This window comes from Calidris pugnax, unplaced genomic scaffold, assembly GCF_001431845.1.
Source record: "Calidris pugnax isolate Ruff unplaced genomic scaffold, ASM143184v1 scaffold49, whole genome shotgun sequence".
In the NCBI taxonomy this organism is placed as follows: Eukaryota; Metazoa; Chordata; class Aves; order Charadriiformes; family Scolopacidae; genus Calidris; species Calidris pugnax.
In genome coordinates, this window is record NW_015090798.1 from 3,311,564 (window position 1) to 3,339,169 (window position 27,606).

The following is a 27,606-nucleotide window of genomic DNA, read 5'->3' on the forward strand; positions in this document are numbered from 1 at the left end:
AAGACTATCTCAGAATCAGACCCAAGTGAATCCTCTCTGATCTCTGGATCTTAAAGTTATTCCTCTCCTCTGAGGCTTCTTGGGAAATCCTTCCACACCTTCATTTTTCTGAGGTTATAACAGTTTTGATTCAATCAAATATCTTTATGTAGAAAGCCCCCTTGATTCCGGGATATAGAAAATACTTAACCCCCACAGAAGACAGTCTAACAGGAGCACTTTTTTAATTGCAACCCTCGGTAAAATGAAATGGAGAGTGAACATTCTCTTCATGACTCTTCAACGTGTTGATAAAATGGGTTCATTTGAAAATGGATTGATTGAAAATGGATGTACTTGAGGAACTGCAGTCCTAAGGTACCTAGAAATCCTGCAAAGACAGGAGCCAAGCAGGAGGACACTTTTTGCCTTTGTGTATCATCAGTTCTGAACAGCAAAAATTTCTGAACCATAATTAGCACTCAGTTAACTTTGCACCAGCCACCTGATGTTGGCACATAAAAAAATCTCTCAAGTGACTGATAAAGGCAGAGAGGTGGGTTTAAAGCTGCTGAGCATTAGAATACATATGAAAATAAGAAAGCAAAGTTCAAAGAAAAATCATTTGTATGAGCTCCAGCAGTGCACATTATTAAAAGCCATTCATATACTGTGCACTGGACAGCTACTGACGTCTCTCGCTTAATTTGCACTCAAATTACCACAGCAGTGAGCCTCAAAATAAGAAGGTAAAAGATATATAGGAACCTATTGCTTTAAAACAATCCAGCACATTGATATGGGCAGATGGTAACAGGAAATCTTTGTGATCTGAAGTGGCTTCTCTGCTTTCTTGGAAGCCACCTGCAGCAGTTCTCGCACCGTCTTTAAATAGTTTTGAGAATCAGGTCTTTGGCTCTAAGGGAGCTCCAGAAACTAAACGTCTTTCCTTTCAGAGTTTAAAAGAATTTTTTTTTCCCTTTTATTTGCACGCCATAACACTAGACACCTCTTCCATCTTTTCTAAGAAGATAAGTAGCTTTTGTTCTTCATCTAAACCATATTTTTACCTTTGTTCCATATTTGCATATAAAAGAATAGGGATATTTTATTCTACATGCATTGCAGGATGAAACCACCATTTATGTGGTAATAAACATTCCACAGAGTTTTGATTTTACTTGCACAGGAAATAAAAACACATTTCTTTATCCCAGGTATGGGTTCAAATATGTATGGAATCAACAATATTTCTCCAACAATGTTAGGAAAAATTTCAATAATATTGGAAAAATATCCAATACTTGTATATCTGCTAGGCCTATTTTTATTATAATATATTAACTCTCTATAATAATAAACTTGATACAGGTCTGAATACAAGTACTTGTGCCATTAAAAAAGAGTATATCTAGGGTTTCAAATCTAATTTGCTGCTCATTTTTGATCAACACTTCTTAGAATAAAAAAGAGCAGCATTTGTGCAGTAACTATGTACTCATTTATTAGCTTGTTAATTGCCTAGTTTATTAGAATGTCTTTGAAGTTTTTTAGCATTTTGATAGTAAAATTACCAACATTTTTGTATGTCCATTTTAATTTCTGCTTAAAAAATATATAGTCGGAGACAAACGCACAAATTGCATCGTCTGATGTCACCAATTCTGCTAAATTTAACAGACACCAAATATGCTACATCAGACCTTTTTATATATGAAAAATATGTATTACGATTTTCAACCAATCCTGAACTTCATTCAAAAACTCACTTGATATTTTAAATAATAAGCAGGATAAAAATATGCAAAAGTATTAAATACATGTCTAAGGCCCCAAAATCCACTAAAATCTCCATTAATAGATTTCCAATAAGGTGTTTGGGAAGGCATTTTCATCTACTGATAGGAAGACAAATCAGTAAATGCTTGTGCTCTTCAAAAAATCATTACTAAAAGACCTTGTCAGGGTTATCACACCTTTCTAAACAATGGACGTGTCCCAGAAGTGTCCGGATCCTTGCCAAAACTACTGAGATTCAACAAAGGGGTTATTTCACTCTTTGCAATCAGGTACTTCCCAGTTATCCCCAGCTAGAAAAGCACTGTAGAAGAAATGAGACTTGAATTCAGCATTTTTGCTTCCTCAAGGCATCCATCTGATGGAAGCCAGAACTGGCAGGCACTAATGATATCAATGTAATCACCTTTTTCTTTTTTTTTTTTTTTTTTAATTGGAAGATTAGGATAATTACCAGTGAGATGAAACTGAGCACCACAACATTTTGTCATCTGAGGAGGATCCACGCTGTGGTACTGATGCTTTGCAGTAAGTCCCCTCCTCAATCTTGGCATGAGGCTTGGGAATAGGAGCACAAGGAGCAGGAGGCTTCATGTAGCAGCACAACGGTGTGGAAGAGCATGGATTTTTGCCATGGAAATCACCAGGGCCCTTTGAGGAGCCCCCAGCAGCTGGAATGAAAAGGCTGCAGGTATGGCTGAATACCCACTAAAGCTTTCGGTCCCCTGGGCTGCAGCTTTTAGCTTCTCCCCCCAGGCTCTCAGCCCTGAATTTTCTGTAAATTTTAAAGCATCTGCTTAACTGAGAAAAAAAGGTTCAGATGAATTCTGCTCTGAACTGTGAATTTCTTATTAATATATTTAGCATCACTTCAAAAAACTCTACATTGTCACGGCTCGATTAACACATTTCGAGTTCTCTTAAACTGTGGTGTTTCTCAGTGAACTGTATGAACTGGGCAGAATATTTCTTCTTTGCTGCGTCCAAAAAGCATCCAAAGCAGAGGGAAAACATCCGGTGATTTTAGCATTTGCACCAAACCAGCATATTGAAGTTTAATCACAAAATTATGTCAATTATGGGCTTTTCTTACTTCTGTGACATTTCAGCATAGTCCTTTCTTGCTGTAAAGCACGTATTTAATATTCTTCTTGTGAATCTTCAAAAGAATCAGGCCAAGCAATGACAGTAGTTGTAGGAACAGAGGTTGACATTACTGGTAATTTTTTATCTCCAAAAAACGTCAAAGCAAGCCCCAGTTCCTTTAGGCAGAAAGATGAATTTGCCATGACTATAAAAATAATACTGGGCCCAATAAAGATAAAACCATGTGTTGTGAACAAATGGTTTTCAAATGGCCACAGGGGCTTCCTAACAGGCAAAATGAGAAAGCAAGTAAAAGATTTTTTTCATTCCCTTAAAAATAACTGGATGGGACTAGAATAAACTTGTCATAAAGCTATGAGTTGATCAGTAAAAAATCAGTAATTAATTTCTTCCTTATGTTAAGTCATTCCCCAGTCTGAAAACCTTTAATAGTCACGGCAAAGAACAGACATTTCTCAGCCACATTTGCCAAACCCCTGTATAGTTGTATGAGGTCCTGCTGAATGTCTCAATCATAAAACAAAACAGGCAAACTCTTCTGTTGCTCTGGCCAGGATGATCTTTACTTTATTTGAAATTCATCTTATGAAACAGTTCATAATCTCAGAATTTACTCTCAATCTTCTTTTTATAGAAGGAAAACTCACAGGAGAATTTAGGACCCTGTAGTGCAGTTTGAACAGTACAATTTTATTTTAGAACAACTGCTACTCTCTGCAGAACCCTTGAAATTTGATGTCAGCGAAAAAGAGTCATTATACTTGAAGATTTCCACAGAGAGAGGGAAAGGATTCAGACTACTACTCACCCTACCAATGCCTACAGATTTTTTCCTTTCTTTTTTTGCTCTTTATGTAAACTATTGACATTAAGAATAGGAAGAAACAAGTCTCCAAAAATTGAATTAATCATCAAGGGAAGTTAAGCGCCATAATGCCATTGAAAGTGAGTCACCTGTACCTAAGTTATCCCATTAAAGGTTGGTGAACTGCATCTAGCTCTAGTAAGTTAAACTTTGCAAGTCCTCGAGGGTGCAAAACTCTTATAGGAATCCATAAGAGCTCTATGAATAGAGAATTTGCAAGGGGAGGGCCTACCCCTACCATCAGTATTTGACTGGTTTTGTTGAAGGCTGAATTATAATTTCAGCAGAATAGCAAAGCATCTGGGTTATTTCATAGAATCATAGAATCGCTCAGGTTGGAAGAGACCCTTGGGATCATCGAGTCCAACCATCTACCCTACTCTACACAGTCCTCCCCTACACCATATCCCTCAGTACCACATCTAACATCCCTTAAACACATCCAGGGATGGTGACTCCACCCCCTCCCTGGGCAGCCTGTTCCAATGCCCGACCACTCTTTCTGTGAAAAATTCCTTCCTAATGTTCAGTCTAAACCTACCCTGTTGGAGCTTGAAGCCGTTCATCTCACATGTTGTACACATTTATTGCTTATATGATGGCCTAAGCTTTGCTAGGCCATACAAAGAAAGTTCTTCTGCTAAATTTGGAAAAGGATGAATCAGGAAGCCAGGTAACTGGCAACTTGCTTTAAATACCCCATTAGACACAGACTGTGCAGCATCAGACCTATCCTCCTTCTGCTTGGTTTCTCCATTCCTGTTAAAGGGAGTGACATGTACAGCACAAATAAACCACTGGATCCAGATTTTAAAGACTAAGTCACATCATAGATACCTGGTCATTGTAACCATGTAAGAAAGTACTTATGATAAAAAGCCTAGAGAAGAGAAGGCTCCTGGGAGACCTTATAACAGCCTTCCAGTATCTGAAGGGGGCTACAGGAGAGATGGGGAGGGACTCTTTATCAGGGAGTGGAATGATAGGACCAGGGGTAATGGTTTTAAACTGAAAGAGGGGAGATTTAGATTAGATATTAGGAAGAAATTCTTTCCTGGGAGGGTGCTGAGCAGCTGTGGCTGCCCCATCCCTGGAAGGGTTCAAGGCCAGGCTGGATGGGGCTTTGAGCAACCTGGTCTGGTGGGAGGTGTCCCTGTCCATGGCAGGGGGGTTGGAACTCAATGATCTTTAAGGTCCCTTCCAACTCTAACCATTCTATGATTCTATGAAAAAGTAGTGGCAAAGACAGGAAGCTAGACAGGCTCCCCACCTTCTTTTCTTCTCCACCATTCAATTGGTTTTTTTCTATTTTCCCTTTTAAATACAGATCTGGTAAGGCCTGATGCAATGTGTCTTCATATCAGAAATATTTAAGTGAACAGAAAGGGAAAGAAAAGACATGAAAATTATCCCTGGTTTCAAAAGTTTAAAATATAAAATGTGCTTTAAGCAAGTGTTTATAGCACTCATTTCAACATTTCTCTATGTATCTGGATGAAAAGATAGAAGAGCTATTATAAAATAATCACATAAAACGACAAGAAGTAGCTCTTCAGTAAAAACAATTTAAAATACAAGTGCTTCCACTATTACTAGTTATCAGAATCTTTTCCTAGCTGAACTGCAAATTAATCACAGCATAGTATCCAAGCCTGCTATCATCCATATTAAAGTAATTACTGGCTCATTAGCAAAAACCTTCAGTTTTAATAAATAAGACATTTTTTAAAAAAGAAAGAAAAAGTATGCTATCAACTTTCAGTACAAATTATGTCTCAACCTGAAAAGCTAAACCTGGTTGCAAGAAACAATATAAACAATATGAAAAGAATAAATTACTTCAATAGCTCCCTACTCAAAAGTACTGTCAGTTCACTGCTTCCAGAGCTTTATAACTGCATTCAAGTGGTTTGAGTTCCTAAAGGTGATGCCCATGTATAACACTTAGCACTACCTTTAATTAAGGTTTCATGTATCCCCAGATTGCCCCAAGCTACTATTAACAGTCATCGGGTTTAATGAATGCAAAAACCATCGTCTCGAACGGGCTCTACATTACTTTGGTAAAAGGTAGCAAAGAAATACAACCAGACTTTGCTAAATGTCCTTTTTTTTGCAGTCTAGAGAAAGGACTTCCATCTTCAGTAGCGATAATCACGCCTTGGAGCTTGAAGGAGTCGAGCAGGGGTGCAGGCTCTCTCCTGATCAAAAATACGTTTAATTCCTGATTATTTTCAAGCATAAAATCATCAGATTTTACAATTTACCCCTTCCATGGCTGACTCTACATCTTTCAATAAAGGTGTTATTTCATAGCAAAGGAGTTCCAAAGGTCCACATCTCCATATATATTTCCAGAAACAAGTAATTCTCTAATTATACTCAACTCAGGGCTCTGTAATTCCACATACACTGTCCTGTGCAGTTGTGGCTTCATGAGTTTGACTATGTCACCTGTCCCTGGCAATTGCATTACTCCCTGGAAAATCCTAACAGCACGTCCTCTGCCTCTTGCCATAAGCTTTTTGGGACTTCACGAAGCAGCCCCACAGAGCTCTACTGCAGATACAGCGTGTTCCAACAAGCTGGGGCTCAGCAGCTTGGGTTAGAAGCTGGTTTTCTGGTAGTCTGTTGTCCAGGGGAGATTTGGCCAGTAAATGCCATTTTGCTTTACTAGTGTGGAAGGGGATGAACGTTCATAATATGGTTGTACAGTTCTCATGATCAAAATAAGAAATCAGGGAAAGACTGAAGCGTTCTGAGCATAGTTCATGTCTACAAAAAATTAATGATACTTATGGTGTTCCACTAGTTTATCTTTTTTAACTGGAAAAGTACTATCCAATTAACAAATCTAGTACAGGTACGTGGCATATACTAAAAAGCTTAGCATAGCAGTTGCAATATTTCCTGAATCTCCTTTTTGTGGTTTTAATTCTTATAATATCTGGTGGTTTATTTGAGGCACAGCTCTAACTAGCCATGTTTTCGTATACGAAAATACTAATTTTCATTTTTTTAAAATTAAGGATCTTGTTCTTACTTTACACTTTGAAAAAAATAAGATTTTTATTTTTTTTTTAATAAGCAAGCTGCCAATAAGTAAATAGAAGTGACTGAATGTCAGTCTCTCTCATGCCTCTCTACTAAAATAACTGATATAGCATTTATGAGTTCTAACAGAATGTCTTTTCAGCACAGAAAGATAGTTTGATTAAATGTGCCACTGAAGTCTTTAGTATAGGGCATATAGGTCTGAAGACATTTATTAAAGTCGGTCTTGCCTTCAAAAATGTTAGAGAGCTAATGTGCCCCCATCAGGGCTATCCCAGAGTACTAAACTCTTTATAAATTCCCAGGAGTTCATAAAATCTAATGGATAATTTTCTTATATGTACTTTCAACACAAAATATAATCTGATAATCAAAATTTGAAATTTAAACCCTTTGGAAAGATTTAAGATGTTAAGTTTTTTTGTGGGCTGGAACTTTTTCCCCTGATTTTTCACCACGTAACAAATGCTTGCAAAGGTTAAACTGATGTTATGTTTTAAGAACAAACAAGTCTCTGTGCAATACCAGTTTTGTTTACAAGAAAAGAGAGTTCTCGAGTTTTAACAGAATATCTTTTCAGCACAGAAAGATAGTTTGACTAAATGTGCCACTGAAGTCTTTAGTATAGGGCATATAGGTCTGAAGACATTTATTAAAGTCGGTCTTGCCTTCAAAAATGTTAGAGAGCTAATGTGCCCCCATCAGGGCTATCCCAGAGTACTAAACTCTTTATAAATTCCCAGGAGTTCATAAAATCTAATGGATAATTTTCTTATATGTACTTTCAACACAAAATATAATCTGATAATCAAAATTTGAAATTTAAACTCTTTGGAAAGATTTAAGAGGTTGGTTTTTTTTGTGGGCTGGGGATTTTTTCCCTGATTTTTCACCACGTAACAAATGCTTGCAAACAAGGTTAAACTGATATTATGTTTTAAGAACAAACAAGTCTCTGTGCAATACCAGTTTTGTTTACAAGAAAAGAGAGTTCTGAAAGGTATAAAAATTTCAGTTCATGCTCTTCCCTCAAACATTTTAATGTGTTTTTTATTAACACAATAGCTTTTAGCAAAAAAATTTAAGAACTCAAGGTTCCCTTTTTCATCAGTCTGAAAAAAAAACGAGAGAAAATTGTAATTGTGATATCAGTATCCCACCTATATTAAATAACACCTTAAGTGAGACACAATTTCAGGTTAGGTAAAAATTTCCTGTATTTTCAAATAAAGATGAAGAGAAAAATATACTACTATAATTCTAAAGTAGTAGTTCTGGCTTATATTATGATACAATCAGCAAATATTTTTCCTTTAAAAGATGGCTAATATTGACCTGAGCTGAGCTGTGCAGCTCCCTGTGTTCTAGCAAATGCAAAATTCTTCAGCTTGACTGGAGACATCTTCTCTATGCAAGTTAATACACACTCTTATAGCATCTGCTCTGGTTGCAGTTCTTAAGTGGGTCATTATGCAATATCTCAATGATGCTGCTGCTGGGGGCTATAATGCATTAAGAAACTTTCAAAGTCACTTCATCAAAGTGAAAAATGTAAGAGAGCTCCAGAACCCCTAATTTGGTCTACATTTTCCTGGGAAAAGACAACAGCTTAGTATGCGTCCCAGACTTAGGTTTTGCAAACTCCTATAAAACTTAGTCTGACCAGCTATGTTTATTTCACCCCATCTGACCTACTCAGTTCATTTAGAGATACAAGACAATCAAGTAAGTACCATGCACACTGACACAGTAAAACAGAAAACAAAAATAATTTCATTTTCTTGTGTCCTATATGACCATATGCATATAGAGCCAACATTTTCACACTTTGTGCCTCAAATCTAAAGCTAACGATGCTCACCAAGGCTGCTGAAGGGTCTTCACAAAAAAAGAGACCAACAAGGTTGAGCAGACAGACCAAGAGCTCTAGAGAAATGGCAAAAAGGGACAGATCCCATTCTACAAGGGTCCTACGTACAAAATGAGTTCTAACAGATAAGGAAATTACACTAGCATAAGAGTTAACTCTCAAAATTAGTTCCAGATAGATGACAACAATAGTATGTAATGCTTGAGTGTCTACATCTTGAAGTAAATATCAAAGAAACCTGCTCTTTTTGGCTTGTCTATGCATTGCTGTAATTGAGAAGTGAATTCCTTAACACTGAACACCTAAATTTCCAATCCATGAACTATTAGTTACGTAGTGCATCTTACACTGCAGAACCACTCTTCCAATTTAATACATAACTACAGTTTTCCTTGCCATTTGCTTAAAAATATTCATCCAGCTTTCTCTTCTCCTCAGTGAGGACCATCCCTGGAATAACTTTTAAATACAAAACTATGCATAGAAATGTAAACGAAGCTGAAAACCAAAATATTTTGGGGACCAAAAAACCAGAATTATCCCTAGAAATTTAATTACAACTAGTGTACTATACGGGCACTTTAAAAAAATGTTGTCCCTTTCAGTCACAGCATCACAGAATGGCTGAGGTAGGAGGGATCCCCCAGAGATCATCTGGTCCAAACCCCCCCGTTCAAGCAGGGCCACCTAGAGCAGGTTGCCCAGGACCACATCAAGGCAGCTTTCAAATACCTCCAAGGATAGAGACTCCACAGCCTTTAGGGGCACCCTGACATTAAAAAAGTGTTTCCTGATGTTCAGAGGGAACCTCCTGTGTGTTTCAGTTTGTGCCTGTTGCCTCTGGTCCTGTCACTGGGCACCACTGGCAAGAGCCTGGCTCCATCATCTCAGCACTCTCCCTTTGGGTATTGATCTACACTGATGAGGTGCTTCTCATTTCCAGGCCAGTCCCAGCAATCTCAGCCTTTCCTCATAAGAGAGATTCTGCAGTCCATTCATCATCTTCACTGGACTCTCTCCAGTCTGTCCATGCCTCCTTCGTACTGGGAAGCCCAGAACTGGACAAAGTACTCCTGCCAGGTGTGGCCTCACCAATGCCAAGTAGAAACTTTCAGTCACTTTCAAGCTCCAAGAAATTACCATTAATAATTAACATTTTTAGATTCCATCATGGAAGAGCTTTTGGTCTATAAAATTCTGGGGAAAACAAACCTGTGTAATTTTCTTAAGTTAAGTGAATATAGGAGACAAGGAATGAAGACTTCAAGATTTTAAAACATTTCTCCTAGAAGAGCCTGGCTCCATCATCTCAGCACTCTCCCTTTGGGTATTGATCTACACTGATGAGGTGCTTCTCATTTCCAGGCCAGTCCCAGCAATCTCAACCTTTCCTCATAAGAGAGATTCTCCAGTCCATTCATCATCTTCACTGGACTCTCTCCAGTCTGTCCATGCCTCCTTCGTACTGGGAAGCCCAGAACTGGACAAAGTACTCCTGCCAGGTGTGGCCTCACCAATGCTGAGTAGAAACTTTCAGTCACTTTCAAGCTCCAAGAAATTACCATTAATAATTAACATTTTTAGATTCCATCATGGAAGAGCTTTTGGTCTATAAAATTCTGGGGAAAACAAACCTGTGTAATTTTCTTAAGTTAAGTGAATATAGGAGACAAGGAATGAAGACTTCAAGATTTTAAAACATTTCTCCTAGTAGGCTGAGACGGCACTTACATGAGCTAAGAATAAACCTGGTAGCTGCGTCATCTCTGAAATAATTGGATTTAGAAGCAATTTAGCAATTTTTAAAAGAAGTACAATCACGCTGAAGATAAATTTAAGTTCCTTAACATAGCAAGACATTGCAAGGTGTAGCTTATGAGCCTGAAAATAAGGCAAAGATGAAATTAAGTTAATTTGGCCCTGTGGCCATTTCTATAGCAAGCAGGGTTAATATTAGACTTCACAGTCATGGTGTGCAAGGAAAACCCTACCCAATCACTGTGATCAAACTCTAAGTGCACCTACAAACATTCTTGCAATATTCAGCAAGCTGTCCTTTGGCATCGTATTTTAAAAGTTCCAATTCTAGTGCCATAGCAAACTAATACAATTTGTAAAATTAGCCAACCTTCACATAGATTTATACTCTGTGAAGTGCTATTGATTTAATTTTCTCTCTGGGTTTTAACTGACTTTGTTTACTCTCTCTGGACAAGGAATTGCATCCTGAAACACAGAAATTACAAAATGTCCCAAGGTTTGCCTGCATCATGTACAATGTACATACCTGCCATACAGAATACAATCTACCATACACCCAGTCTAAGACAGTGTAATTTATAAGTCCAGCACTGAAATTCTAGCACACATGGATTCTACTTTTAAAACCTGTGATGTTTATTTCTGAAACATTTTCCTATTCAGGAAGGCACTTAGCTGATGGAAGTTCTGTACTATGTTCTGCACATATGCTGTTCCACAGTCACAATTAAACGAGCAGCCCAAATACACACAATGAGAATTAATTGCAGATTTTCAACCAGGCAAGTGATGGCAGCCATCAAACAGCGAGGAACAGCTTCTGCTCAATGATGCTGATGCTTGGTGATGGGGATAAGACGTTAGGAAAATGTCTGACAGAGGATTTGATTCTAACAAGACACAATTCTGGTGAAACTAATATCTGCTCAGATTATTTTACTGTATTTTTGTAAATCCTAATATACATAGGCCTAATCTTAACAAACATCCCTAAAATATTAGGACGGTCCCTGAGCATGCTTCCACAAATTCCCTAAGCTAGGAAGGATCAGATTTGAACTCTGAAAAAGAGGTAAAACTGTAATTCAACAAACTCACCCCATATCTGGGTCCCTGGAGAACAGGGAAGCTCCCAAAGTGCTGTCTGACACGTAGACATATTGGCATTTCCATTCAGATCAGGAATGGGATTTCACAAGTCACTGAATAGTCCCCAGTTACCCTGTTTCTGTTCACATCACAGAATGTGCTTGGAATGCACAAATTGGATTCTTTTAGATGAAAGTGGGAAGATGTGCTCCATAAGCTCACTCGATGCACTCCAACTATTAACAGGCATTTGGTCAACCGAGCTAGACTAGAGCTAGTCTGAAATAAAACCCTGTAAAATTCTTATTCATTATTACCCAGTAACCCCATTTCACACTGCAGGTCTGAGCTACTATTTCCCAAATTGAGGCATAGCCCAAATGACTAGACTGAGAAAGTTCTGATCCTCAATTTCATTTCTCTACCACTTACAAAGTACTCTTCGAGACTTCAAAAAGTGTTCAGCAATTTTATGTCAAGATAGTGAGAATTCTGATTAAAAAGCATTGTGAACCTATTATCCAATGCGCAATGTAGTTCTCCTCACAGTACTATCAAAGGTACATGATTACTGGCCTAATAGCTTAATAAAAGACTAATGACTAGACTAATAAAAAGTTATACAGGAACAGGCACAACAAATAGAATTCATTGCCCACTTTATTTCCAGCTAAGGTCAACTGTCTGACAAAGCTGTCCTGAAGGAAAAGGGCAATGCTTGGCTGATATACTTGTGGAACATTTAAAACACAATTCAAAGGGAGAATAAACGCTGTGAAGGCCAAGACGCCCAACGTATAAAATACATTAGTTGTGATGAATGTTGACAAAGTAATTGTCAATCAAAACACTGTGAAGTTGCCAACGTATACAAAAAAGATGACGTTCTATATATGTGTGCAAATCAAGAGTAACATTTTCCCAGCAAGGCCAACACAAGGGCTGTTGAAGGATGTAAAGTCAGAGCGGCGGCTCTGTGCCTCTAGAGGACTCCCTGATAAAAGCCTCTGCCTGGGCTCGTTAAAATAGCTTTATCACATCTCACAACCGAATTCAAACACACAGTTTAATTTATTAACATCCACAGACGAGCTATCACAGAACTCTCCTGAAACTACAAGCTTAAAGAACCATATCCCAAAACTATCAAACTATAAAAGTGAATTTGGAAAAGATATATAATAAATCCTCTATGGTCATTTGTATGCAAGTGCCATTCTAACAGCAGTTTTAATCAGGCACTGGACAAAAGTTAAATACTTTTGGAGTATGTACACCAAAAATTACATCTAGAAAGGCTGAAGCTGGTACAAAAGCTAAAACATGACATCTTTCTTGATTAAAGCCTCCTAGATACATCAGCCTTGAAAAATGAGAGAGGAATGAGCACACCTTATTTTATCATTATAATAACATTTGGTAAAGACACTCATATAAAGCAGAGGCACATCTTTTCAAGTGTGAGATGGTTCAGCACTGATAAAAATAATCTGAATAAGAAGTGTTTGAAACTTCAAAAGCTCTGCTATTGCCTGTGACATTGACTTTTCATGTTAAAAAATTGTTTAAAGTAACTGTCTTCAGTTTTTATTTATGGAAGAGAGAACTAAGATGTTCACGCTACATATCAAATGTTCAATAGCTAAAATATGCTTAGAAAAGATACAGTTCATAAAAAGGTCACTGACAAAGTTTTCTCCTCATTTCTGTAATTCCTTTCTTAAGATCCAAATCCAATGGCTGGAAAGCTGTGCAGGTTGAAGCTGTACTTATTTTATTTATTTGGAATTTCTGTTCATATCATAAAAGAGACAAGTTCTGGAGGCCCTTGAGGGTCCCTGCAGTCTTTCATCAAGCTTCCCATAGAAATGAGGTAAAGTAGAGGGTTGTTATTTCTTGTAAGACTCCTACCCTACTGCGTGGAAGCAATAACTCCTACAGAGGTCTTATAGGATGGGAAGAATCACCATAGAATCATAGAATGGTTGGAAGGAACCTTAAAGATCATTGAGTTCCACCCCCCCTGCCATGGGCAGGGACACCTCCCACCAGACCAGGTTGCTCAAAGCCCCATCCAGCCTGGCCTTGAACCCCTCCAGGGATGGGGCAGCCACAGCTTCTCTGGGCAACCTGTGCCAGTGTCTCACCACCCCCACAATAAAGAATTTCTTCCTAATATCTAATCTAAACCTCCCCTCTTTCAGTCTAAAATCATTACCCCTTGTCCTATCACTACAGTCCCTGATAAGGGGTCCCTCACCATCTCTCCTGTAGCCCCCTTTAGGTACTATTAATTCTCCCTGGAGCCTTCTCTTCTCCAGGCTGAACAACCCATCCCCAGGGACAAGCTGGAATCTCTAAGTGCAAAGCAGAAACTCCTGGAGCTAAGTTGAAATCTGTAATCTACATCTATTTTTCCCATTTCAACCACTGTAGTCGGTAACTTTCCAACAGCTTTGGAAGTTAAAAGGTAAAAAGCAACACTGAAAGACTAGTTATCATTTGTAATGTAGAAGACATCAAGTAGAAACAGAATGGTGGAAAACTATTTAGGTATGACCTGTGTATCTAGGAAGTCTGACACCACTGAACACGTTAAATCACAGGCTGAAGACAGGCAGAAGGCCTTACAAATGGGCATCTGTTTATAATTGAAAGTATAAACATGGCAAAAGTCGATGAGATACACCAAACAATGGTTTTGTCCTACTACTGCACCTATCTTTTGTACTAGTTTTATCCAGAACTGTAAAATCTTGGCTATGGTTTTCATCCATTTTGTGTACCAGAAGATTTATTTTAGAACTACAAAAAAGGTTGTACCAGAAAAGTTAAATTCTGGAGTAGATTACCCACTGATGTTACGAAGCACCCAGTACAGGTGGATTTTAGGTATATTAGACAAGAAGCTGCCTGAACTACCATATAAATATTTGATCCTGCCTTGGGCCATCAGGATAAATACCAAGACTTCTCAACGGCTAAACTATTTCTCTGCAATTCCATGTTTTTTATTGCTTTTATCTGAAAAGTACAAATAAAATCCAAACATAATAGGAATTTTGAGCTGGCTTTTGCATCAGGCTTCTGCTCTGTGTAGGCTGCATGGATTACATACAACTGTATGTAATCCACCTGGCTAGTCCCTGTCTGCCAGGCATTCAGAGACAAATATAAACCTAGAAACTTGACCGAGTATACATCTATTTATTTTATCCTCGGCCAGAAAACCCATGGCTTTGTCAGTGGTGTTGGATTTTTTCCTTAAAATACAAGTTTTTCAAATCATGATATTACACAAAAATCTTGGCATTCCTTGAAGAAGTTTTTTTCCCCAGAAAGCAAATAATTAACTGACTCTCAAAAAGCTACAGTTTTGAGGGTTTGAACTAGAAATACCCTCCAGGATTCTGAGCAGTGCAAGAGACTCTCTTTTCCTCTCTCTTTTTGTGTCTCATATTTTTTCACGCTATATTAGCATTACAGGATTACATTAGCACTACAAGGCGTAGTGTCAATGTAGTTGGGTATCCTCTGAAGCCACCACCTGTATTTTGGGTTTCTGAAACTATGGACTTTGCAGGAAGAGAGAAAAGCTTTATTTCTTCCCTTCTCTGTAAGAGGTTTTCAGAATCTGAAGGACTGAAGTCCACTGTTCAAAACACTTACGACCAAGTATATTTCTTAAGTATAACAGGATGATTAACAGGATGATTCTCAGTCGTAAATAAAACTATATTGCAACTGTTGCAAGGTCAGGCCTTTGAATCATAATGAAAAAGGCACTGATGGGTTAAGATCTATATGAATTGCTTCAGGGCAAGGTGCATTTAATCAATAGGCGCTCTTCTTGGAACACAAACCATCATTTTAGTGTTACTGCACCAAGAAACCAGTATCAGTTTATCTAATTAACTGCATGTTTGCTATTGAATAGACATTTATTCTAACACTATTCCTGCAAAATGGACACTATACCATCTACACAATCAGCACTGTAAGTTGCCACTTACCAAATAGTGGTTTGATAATGCCACCACCAACAACTTCTTGTTTCAGTGAGGAATTAGTCTCTTGACTGACAGCATTTCTAGGTGTATTCTTTCTGATGTAGCATAAGCAAAAACACACCATTAACGTTTTTGCATTCTTGAAAGGAAAAGCACACACACACACAAAAAAAGCCTAGTGAAGCCTTCTGAATTCTTTAATTGAAACTGTCCTAACAGATTGTCAGTCTAGTAGTAATTTAAAGTGCTGTTGGTAGTAATTTAAAGTGATGTTGATGAAAGTGACTGTTGATAAAACACTGCTTAAGAAGATGCTACAAATTTACTGACACCTTTCAGATAGCTTTACATTCCATTCTGAACAGGTCAAAACGTTCTTGCTTTTGCATTCCTAAGTATAGGCAGTTGGTTTTGAACCCTTGTAAAGTAAAACATACAGCTAAATTATGAGCAGAGTTGTTATTTTTCTAATACAACACAGGGTTTTATCTGAACACCCCACATATCTTCAGGACGGAAAAATTTACTGTTTCTCAAGAAGCCTGGTTAAATTATAAGCAGAGTTGTTATTTTTTCTAATATTACAAAGGGTTTTAGCTGAACACCCCGCATATCTTCAGGAAGGAAAAATTTACTGTTTCTCAAGAAGCCTGGGATGACTCAAAGACTTCAGAACTAAGAAGTGATCTTTATAAATCTATATTGAAATATAGAATTGCTTTATTCTATTTTAGTATCAGAAAATTAGCTGAATGCTAACAAAAGGTACAACAGAAGCAAAGATTTTTGCAAGTCTAAATAATGTTTAAACGCTGTACAACCCTGCAAGCTAAGTAATTAAGCAAGGTATTCAAGTATGAATCTGAATAATTCTAAGTCCTGCAAGATCCTACATTTAATAAAGACTTAAAGTATTAGGGGAAAACTTGACAGCAGGTGTGCCATGTAAAAAGCTATGTCATGGTGTACCCTCAGTCATGTCTGTTCCCTCCTCACCTTAACCTCAATGTACTATTTTTCCTCCAGGCTATTGGAATTCACTTTTATAAACCATGCATTAGACCCACCAGTTCCACTGGAGGCATCACATACCCTCCTCTCCTTTGATCAACCAACCTAGAAAGAAGTGAATAACCTCAAAACAACATCACTCCAGGGTAAAAAAATTACAAGACAAAGGTGAGAAAGGGCTCGTTTAGCTGAGGCGTTCACGTGGGCCTTACAAGTGGCAACTAGAGGCAGAAGCAGGGGGCCATTGCTTGAAAAAGTTGGAGGTTTCAATCTCCTCCTGCAAGGAGGATCTTCATCACCATGTGATGGAAGGCAGAAAGGGCAAAACCTACCACCTGTTCACCAAGCCCATCCTGATATTTGACGTCCTCTTTCCCCTATTTCCCAGGTAGGGAAACCTATACATAGTCCTACAGAGAGAGAGAGAGTGAAAGCAATGGTTTTGAAGCAAACAACAAAATGGGTTGATAGGTCCTAGCCACAGAGGTAGTTCTCTTATTTTCCCAATTCTGGACAGCGGGCTGGGAAGGGGATTGCACAATGTGGTATATTCCCAACCAAGAAAACCCCCACCTCATCACCAACACAAAGACTGAAGAATGACATAACTTATAACGTAGATCTAGTTACTGAAACAGTAGCATGAAATTCTCTGTATCTCAATCACACTGCACCCTCTCTCACAACTTGCAGGTATATCTATTTTTTTATTATTATATTTTTCTTTTTGGGCATCTTAGATTTCATAAAGCGCAGACCCTGGCTGTGCAGAAATCAGGACAGCACCTAAGAGTTAGTGCACGTGTGGATTCAATTACGGCATCTTTTTAAAAATGACAATGAACTTTATTGTGTACTTGTTTCAGTTACCAGCAGGTGGATGCTGCCAGCACACAATGCTCCGGAGAAACAGTCTAGATTTATCTTTCTCTATAGACAGCATCACAACATGTGATACCTTTCATAATGTTGCATCTCAGAATACAACAAAATCACCTCAAACGTACATAAATCAACATGGGAAAAGACACATAGACTAGAAAGAGTGAGCAATTAGATATGTAGGGTACCATTCACCTACTGAGCAGTGGAATATAAGTCAATAGTCAGAATGATTAAGTACATCTGGGTATCACCTGGTTAAAACCAGCTACATTGTCCGACCTCCAGACCGATGGTGATCTAAGGAAACACCTATCATAGTGATACCAGCACACAACAAAGCAAAACATGATTCTATGGCTAGATCTGCTTGATATAAATCTTTTCTATTGCTTCGAAAGAGTATTTTTGAAGGATTTTTCTCCTACTTATTTTAAGATAAACAGGATTCATTTATCTTCAGCTAAAGGTCGTAGAACAGCAAATCCCAGAGTCCGCTTGCTCAGATACCACTGAAGCCACACACACAAGAATGCATTTTTTGGTCTTTTTCCTATCTTTCCTTTCAGCTGCTCAGGCAGGGACTGCCATCCCACAGTGCTGGTTCAGTTATTATGAAAATGTGATCACAGATTGTTAATTTACGGTACTTAGCACATACACAGACATCTCTACACACCATAAGATTCTAATACTCCATGTTCAGTTGCAATAACGCTTGTATCTGGCAGATGTTCTCTAGTTGTGACTTTCAGAAGATCATCATTTTAAATTGCATCAGGTAAGCATGTTAAAATTTTAAGGAAAAAAACCAAACAAATCGTATTTTTCCCTCATTCCAACTTACTGCATGCATTTAGGACATTCTCCATTTAGAGTAGTTCTTTCCATCATATTATATTTATCTTTGTTTGGCACAATGTTGCCTTTCAATATGCTTTTACTATAACATACACTGTATTATCATTAAAAATTCTAAGTCAAAAAATTACATTTAATTTTTAAAGTGAGAATTACCTAATTTTTAAAATTTTTCCATGGGTCCTTCAACACTGATTAAACCAAACTCTATAGATAAATGCTTGTGATGTAGAATACAATGTAATTTCTTCGTTCAGAAAGTGTTACCTTAAATTTAAACATGAAGCACAAAATCTATAGTCGTAATACAAGCAAAGAACAGAACATATACAGTAACTCTTAAGTAATTAAAGACTGTTTTGGAGCAAAGCCAACAAAATAAATATTATTTTAAAAAGAAAAATCAATATTATTGCTTTCTGTACACAAACTGGGATATTTGTCAATATTGCAGACTCCATGTCTGCAGTGACTCAATGATTTTATCTGAATCATATTGTTTAGCCTCTACTTAATAGAACTGTTCAAGGACTTGGAAACCAATTGGTACAGATTATCAGAAACATTTCTGTGAGACTGTAAAGTAAGCAGAATTTTTTACCAAAAAGAAAAAAAACATGTTAGGGATTTGACCCATGAGGTCCTCAACTAGAAAAGTACCAGCAGCACCAGCTTCAGCATTTCCCACTGCAGTCCTTACACGGGGGGGGAAAATAGCCAAAAGACAGGACGTTACTGCAATGCCTGGATGGCAAGTGTACCTTTGGCAACACCCCAAATTTGGGAAGCCCCCCATTTATTGCATCATGCAGATATTGAGAGACTGGAGACAGGGTGCTTAGATGTACTTTATGTTTTACTGTAAAAGCATGTAGATGAGTGTTTCAATAAAAGGTTTTGGCCATTTGACTTTATTTCAAGATATGCCAAAGCTATAAAACTTTTAATTACTACCAAGTATTTCCAGCACAGCGGTTCCCTTCCTTTAAACCAAATCACATAAGCTTGATCTGTGTTTCAGTTCCACACTTAGCGTTCTCCTGATTTTCACAAACATTAGAGCCAAAACTCTTATTCATTGCAATTATTCCCATAGGCACCAAAGGGTTTATGGGAATGGTGATGATAGTCAAATGAGTTATGGCGATGAAGTGCTGGTCTGGTTGTTCCCACTTTGGGCAAGGATTAAAAAAAAAGAAACCTGCACTGTGAAGAATTATAGAATCACAAAATCACAGAATCTTCTAGGTTGGAAGGGACCTCAAAGATCATCTTGTCCAACCGTCAACCTAACTGACAAAAATAGACACCCACACAACAAACAAGGAGCATCACCATCACTAAACCATACCTCCCAGCACTACATCAACCCGCCTTTTGAACACCTCCAGGGATGGTGCCTCAACCACCTCCCTGGGCAGCCCATTCCAATGTCTGTCCAATCAGACCTACCATCCCATTTTATGGCTACAGCTTACCTTTCCAATAAATCCTAAATGTTTCTTCTGGATGATTAACAAAAGTAGACTTTGATTCAAAAATAAGGAAAAGGTTTGTTATACTAAAGCATAGTAACTATAGTGATATTCACCAAAAATTCTCTCTGCCGGAAAGGTAACTGAAAATTTTGAGAACAAGACAATGTATGGGTAAAATTCTTCTTTTGTCCTATAACTAAAAAAATCCAACTCTTTCTTACTGACTGTAGGAAATAGAGCAACCACTTTGTGGTCTACATCTTAGGACATTCAAAGCCTTTACTTTTGTCTAACCATGCCTGTGCTGTCACCACTTGGTCATTTTGTGGCACACTGGTCTAACGTGCTGTACAGTGCCAGACATCTCACTGGGCTCAGGGAAGCTTCTGAGTTTATGCTTTATTTCATGAAAATATCTGGCCTAGAAATAAAGACATCTCCTAAAATAAAATCCATACATTTAAATGTGAATCATTGTTCTTGACAAGATGTTTATAGCTAAAAATTCCCTATTATCATGCCTTCCACCTGTAGTTTGTTTCTCCAGTGGACACATAAGCATCTATGACTTTGGTACCACTGTTTGTGGGGATGCAGCATAAACTATTAACATACAACAGGGGAGCACAACTATAAACCGTGCCACCAAAGAGATTTCTTTTATAGGTGAAAAAGAATATAAAAGAGAAACACTATATTTATTTCCAGACCTCTGACAGAAAGCTCCTTTTAATACCATATTAAGTCTCTGCGAGGCTGCCAGAACTAAAACACAGTATGTGTTCAGATCTACAGCTTTTATTCTGTGTTTGGGTTTATTCTTAGAGGGGAATGGATTCAATATACTTACAACCCAACCACATATTTTAAACTGCTCCTAGTTTATAGTTGTCTACAGAGCTCTCAAGTTCATAGCAGCAAGTCTAGAGCCCAACCTCCTCTGCTGCTGCGTGCAGGAAGGCAATAACACAGAAATGGTTTCTCCTGTAGTGTGAGAAAGGAAAATGAAGAGCAAAAAACCCAAACATATATGATCTGCATGATCCCAAGGCTCTTGTAATACACTTACAAAGTACTAATTAAAAACTTCACCAAACAGTCAGATTCCATGCTTTCTATAGTTCTATAAACTCCAAAAATATACATTCCATAAATTTTCGCTACTCTTCCACATTCTGCCTGGTGGACTCTGTGGGAAACCTAGGCCAAATATTGCCGAGCCATCAAAGCAACAGCAAGCAACGATCTTGCCAGAGAAAACAGGATTCCGAAAGGAAAATTACTATCAAAACCTAACACTTATGTCAACCTCTTGTTCATTTACTTTTGACACAACCACACATTACTGTCCAGGTCAGACATTACGGAGGCATAATGTCCAATCTACCCTATTAACCTCACTATTAACTATCTCCAGCTGTGCTGCCACACTGTGCCCCAAAGAAAGAAGGGGTTTATATCCACATTCCTTATGCCCCAGCACAGGCCCAAGGCTATTAAATAAAGCCTGTGCTAATAAATCAGAGAATCCTACTTGGTTCAGATCGTATTGACTACAACTACTGAGAAACCGATTTGGCTCCTGGCCCAGGCCACAACCTTATGCCAATGTTTTCTCTCTCATTTCAAACAGGTATAATGGTCTCTGCTAATAGGAGACAATAAATGGCCAGCATTTGGCAAGCAAGATTTCGAATACAGTCTCTTTCAGTACTTGAAAGTAAGAGAGAAGGAGCAGAAATGTGGGGGAAGGACAGAAGGACAGCCTGGCAAGAACGTACATATCTATGAAATAGTGAAGCAATCAGGCGTTGTTGTATTTTTAGATACTTTCTTTTTCAAGTGCCAAAGATTCCGAATAAATCACAATGGCAAACTGAGTGGCTGAGATGGGATAGATTACAGCTGAATGCTGCACAGATCAAATATTCAGCTCCAGCCCAAAGCATGAGTCCTAAGTGCTTATCTGATACACTGTAAAAGCTTTCCAAGACACACGCTAGCTACTTCTCTTCTGGCTACATTAACTGCTAGATACTGTATTCGCCTCTATATACTTCATAACATTTAAAAAGACCTGGAAAGAGTCAGTTCTCTAAGCCCAGTATACCTGAAACTTGTCCAGATGTTTGGTTATTTATGTGTCAACTCTCTGAGCATGGGTACTACCTTTGAAACACAGAATAACAAAATAGAAAGCTGTATTTTATGCAAATTTATATTTGTGTTTATATTGATATAAACTTATATTGATGGAAAGCCGAGGTATTTTCAGCATTCATATCAAATACAACTCTCTATACTAGAATTTTGCATATCATTACTGCTCCATGTGCTCACTGAATGCAGGAATTGAAGATGGAAGGAAAGACCAAATTTCAGACAGAGGCTTACGCCGCAGTTAGTTCTCTCAAAACTTCAGTTATTTCCCCCTTCCTGCAGCATCAGGATGTATATTTTGCCTTAAAATATTTGCACCTATTTGCACATCTCCTTCATTAGATCACGAGTCCAGTTAATTTATTCCATCCCTTGTGTATTTGCAAGTTTCACTGAAATGCATGGTGTTTGGAAGCAGCATTTCTGGCCGACTGTGCCTCTTCAAAGAGAACGTGTCTCTGTTACAGAAGTCTCAGGGCAGAGATAGAGGATCTACTGGGATACAGGTGGGCAAGATAAAAATGGCCAGAAGGTCTCACCCATCTAAGACGTGGAGAGTGTTTAGGGACAACGGATCATTAGTAGAAAAAAGTGACACTGACTCTTGACTGACAGCAGTTCCTACAGATGGAGCTCCTGGACAAACCAGAGCCTTCACACCGATACGAGTACTGGTGGAAATCACTTGGAGAGTCACTGCCTGCTTTTCATCGTGTGAGAGTAACCCCAGCTAGGATAGAAAGGAATTGGTCCAATACATACTGAGGGATACTGGAATCCTATTAAGACACTGTTTAATACCAGTCGTATCTCAAGGTGTGTAAGAAGCTGCTTTCTCCTTTCCCTCCTCCCACTTCTTTTTCCCTGCAATTGTTTCCCAGTGCATTTTTTTCCTCACACTCATCATTTTTCTTAGCATCCCTTTTCCTAAATTCCTATTTTCAGCTTTTCCCATGTGTGGTTTCTTGTCCTTCTAGCCCTGCTTCCTTTGTCTTCTAAGAACGCCTAAAGCAACAAGAGCAAGCCGTTCGTTAAAAGCACAAGTGAACGCTATTGCACAAGAATCTCTCAGAGGTATGGCAGAGAATACCAAACTTGAAGTAAACTTAAAGCTGGATAAAAAAAATCCTTAGTAATACTATTTGGTCCATGTTCTGCACATGATGTAGAGATGACAGCCCCTTTCCTGACATGCAGAATTTGCGACTGCCCTGTCTAATCAGAGAAAATCTTCAACACTTGGCATAAATGACCCCATGGCTTTTGTAAATCATAGAATCATAGAATCATTCAGGTTGGAAGAGACCCTTGGGATCATCGAGTCCAACCATCTACCCTACTCTACACGCTTGGCATAAATGACCCCACGGCTTTTGTAAATATTTCTATTGTTTAAATAAGGAAGGCTATATTGGTCAGCACAATCCCCATTCTGAATTCATGATACTCTAAAGCAAAGCTCTGGTCTCTTCTCGCAGGTAATTAGTGACAGAACAAGAGGGAATGGCTTCAAGCTCCAACAGGGTGGGTTTAGATTGAACATTAGGAAAGAATTTTTCACCGAAAGAGTGATAGGGCATTGGAACAGGCTGCCCAGGGAGGTGGTGGAGTCACCATCCCTGGCTGTGTTTAAGGGCCGTTTAGATGCAGTGCTAAGGGACATGGTAGATCATAAAGAGATCATCAATAAAGAGATCATCAATAATATTTCTATTGTTTAAATACGGAAGGCTATACTGGTCAGCACAATCCCCGTTCTGAATTCATGATACCCTAAAGCAAAGCAACCAGTTGCTGTGATACTGTCTTATCCATACTAGAATTCCCAACAGCTTGCGTTTGTCCTAGATATTGAACCCACAGGACACCTTGTGGTTAAACTCATTCTTACCCACACAAGCTCTTCCAGATCATCTTCTTGCTTTGCCAATACCCTTCATGCCTTTACCCAGTAGCAGATAGGTTTTGGCTACTGCTGGCTGGCACAAATGCGACTTCCTCACAAATAAGACATTGACAAAGACTGTTTCATGGGGCAGAGGGATCACAGAATCACAGAATCTTCTAGGTCGGAAGGGACCTTAAAGATCATCTTGTCCAACCGTCAACCTAACTGACAAAAATAGACACCCACACAACAAACAAGGAGCATCATCACTAAACCATACCTCCCAGCACTACATCAACCCATCTTTTGAACACCTCCAGGGATGGTGCCTCAACCACCTCCCTGGGCAGCCCATTCCAATGTTTGAGAACCCTTTCAGTGAAAAAATTTTTCCTAATATCCAGCCTGAACCTCCCCTGGCGCAACTTGAGGCCATTTCCTCTTGTCCTGTCGCCTGTGACTTGAGGATGAAACAGTTCGTCCTTACAATGGCTCCATATTTAAAAAAGAAGCATTCTGTTAACTTCAACAACTCTCAGTGGTGCTCCAGCTGACATTAACTGGAATGTAAAAGACGCCCTGCAAGTTGCAACAGAGTAAATGTAAGGGGGAAAGCAGCTGAGGGAAGTCTTTAGTTGTTAAAAGGGATAAACTGTTGCCTTTGTCCTTAATAATGGTCGTAATTTAAGCTGCTTGTGTGTCACTTGGGCTTTATTTTGCCCCTATTTGCTTTATTGAAAAACGAACTGGAGGAACAGTCACCTTTCTGTTGGTTTCAATTTCTGGCTCTCATGCACTACCATCCAACCCCTATATAAACTCTACTGCAGGCATTGCCACTTAAAAATAACTAACGTTTTAAGCATTGTTTGTATTTGAAGAGAAATAACGAGAAAAATATGCACTGAATGCTTCCTCGTTAAGTAACCAACAGACAGGTACATTCAGAAATGCTGATGGCACTGAAAATGAGTTGAAAGTTTAGGAGCCTGGAGGGAGATGGATAGAGAATAGAAGGGTAGAAAGGGAAGATTAGATGAAAAAAGGTGAAAATTTGGGGAAGATCAACACACATGTGCTCGCTCCCATAAGGAGGAAGCCCAGAGCAGTGAAGCCAGACACTTGTTAGCTTCACATCACAGCTAGAGACAAGATGTAAGTTGAGAGGTGATCTAACATATGTCGTTCTCCAAAAGAAAGGAGGTATTTTCTTTCAGCTCTGTCACTTTTATCTTCCAATTTCTCTTTCTAGCATAAGAACTTATTATTGATAATTGTTTTTCCTACAGTAACTCATGTTTCAGTTAGATTAGATTTTGCTTTTTCTTCTAAACCAGTGCAAAAGTGTATCTTGCAACCTCTCACTATTACAAGCTTAAAATGAATTAAAGCTGTCATTAATTTCTAATAGCTACAAGGCATGCATAACAAAAGAATCAAAACAAAAAACACATCTGATGTACAATTCAACTGAAAACATTTTCAGTAAAAATATCATCTTGATATTTCATATTATTTGTATGACATGGATTCAGATCATATTTCCCCAGTTTTCACGTAGACACTTTCCTCTTAACTCTGAGATAAAACATTAAGCTTCAAACTCTCTTTATGCTTCAACACCTCTGGTCACGATCCATAAACCAAATTATTCCTTCAATAGCAGCTGTGCAAATCCACTGTGTGGAAATTCTGACCTTAGTTTTGTTTAGCTCGAGCAGTCCTGCATGGTGGCTGCACAGGTGGAGCTGAGAGCCTGCCCGGTGTTTGTCACTGATGATGTATGTGTTATGGAAAAACAGGCTGACTTTCAGATCTCTAAGAGAATAGAGCTGTCAGGCTGACAGTGCTACGCGGAGGGGAAAAGTCTTAATTATAACTTGAGGGGGGGTGTCGGACCTGAAAAGCAGTGAGAGATATCAGAACGTCACTTTGGTGGCTGAGTCCCTTGTTGGATAGTCATAATGACCAAGTATGCATTTTTTTTCTGAAGCTTTAAAGAAATGCAAAGATGGATTAACAAGTGAGCTGATAGCCTACTGATTGCATACTGAATTACAAAAGTCCTTCCCCCAAAGCAAATGATCTAGTTTCCTACCTGAAGGGTTACAAGCCCTAATACATGAAAAAAGTGGGGACATTAAGGAAAGAGGAAAAACCAAGTACAGTCCAACAGAGAAGGCATGGCTGTGAGCCTCTTCTAGCAAGCAGAAGACTACTCTGAAGCACCAGAAATCAAGCAAAGGGTGAGGGACTCCACTGGGTCTTTCGAGCAACTTGATGCTAAGGTTGTGATTCTACACTGGCATCAGATAGTTTATCTAGCAACACAGCAGGAAACATGAAATAGTTTTCCATCTTCTCTTAGCAAACAAGTTTCCCAGGGTTTTGATTGGCTATTTTGTGAAGTTTTTCATTAACTGTCCAACCATCCTCTGCTGAACCACCTCCCTTGACCTGGGCACCTTCCTCAGCAACATCATGTCACACACATCGCACCCAAAGCAGCTCCATTTCTAAATAATTCTGTTTCCTACCCCACGCCGGGAGAAAACTAACACTCCAAAAGTCACAGTCACCACGGGGAACGGCAAAGCATACTTTTCTCCTCCCCAAAACGCAAGTTATTTTGTAACCTTTCTCAGGTGAATGTGCAACTTGGCATTCTGCAATACAGACAAGATAAAGGCACCAGATCGCTTTTGGCAACCAGAAGCAGCTGGCCTCCATCAAATAGTTGGTACTTAGGCACCAGGAAGGTACCCAAGAGACCAAGCAGCGAGGTGTAAGCGGTACCGATCAAAATTACCTCCCGGGAGTTGGGAACTAGAGAGGACCGTTCACCGGGGAGGTTCATACCCAGCCCCAGGTCATGTCAGAGAAGGCAAAAGTACCAGGTTGGTCACAACGGGCACCCTACAGGGGGCTTCTCAAAGCCTTGAACGCTTCTCAGCCCCAGATCCCAAGCACTAAGCGTTTTACCCTCCCCACAGACACACGTTTTTCCCAAGACAGCACAGATGCGTTCACCCCATGCGAGCAGGCACCCACCCCCCCCTCCCCGCCCCAAAGTTGCGAGACTCGCTGCTTAAGCCGGGGGGGGTGAGACCCCAAAATAACTAGGCAGAAGCCCCCCGCGTCCTACCGCCTGTGGAGCTGGCCTCCTCCAGCTGCGCCGAGATGCTCTCCACCCTCCTCACATTCATGCTTGGGAGGCGGGAGGGCGCCCGGAGCCGCGGCGAGGCGGGGTGAGCAACCTGATCTGGTGGGAGGTGTCCCTGCCCATGGCAAGGGGTTGGAACTCCATGATTTCTAGGGTCCCTTCCAACTTTAACCATTCTATAATTCCTTCTTGACAAAACACTCTATGTCTTCAAATTATGGTAAACTGTACTATAGGGTATGAAATTCTAGGAAGCCATAGAATCATAGAATGGTTTGGGTTGGAAGGGACCTCAAAGATCATCCAGTTCCAATCATGATTTCTAGGGTCCCTTCCAACTTTAACCATTCTATAATTCCTTCTTGACAAAACACTCTATGTCTTCAAATTATGGTAAACTGTACTATAGGGTATGAAATTCTAGGAAGCCATAGAATCATAGAATGGTTTGGGTTGGAAGGGACCTCTGGAGATCATCAAGTCCAACCCCCCACCAGAGTGGGTCTACCTAGAGCAGGTTGCACAGGATTGTGTCCAGGCGGTTTTTGAACGTCTCCAGGGAAGGAGACTCCACCACCTCTCTGGGCAGCCTGTTCCAGTGCTCTACCACTCTCACAGTAAAGAAGCTCCT

The 27,606-nt window shown here is 39.2% G+C and overlaps 1 protein-coding gene across 2 annotated transcripts in view; it reads right to left on the reverse strand.

The window, feature by feature from the left end:
- Positions 1–27,057, reverse strand: part of KCNIP4 (Kv channel interacting protein 4) — a 491,412-nt gene extending 464,355 nt beyond the window's left edge. Inside the window, exon 1 of one of the 2 annotated variants that reach the window (XM_014937070.1) lies at positions 26,958–27,057. In XM_014937070.1, the coding sequence (XP_014792556.1) occupies positions 26,958–27,018 (61 nt within the window). In that variant the 5' untranslated portion in view covers positions 27,019–27,057. The remainder of the gene's footprint in view (positions 1–26,957) is intronic. The other variant, XM_014937076.1, reaches the window with a different exon arrangement.
- Between the last annotated feature and the right edge of the window lie 549 nt (positions 27,058–27,606).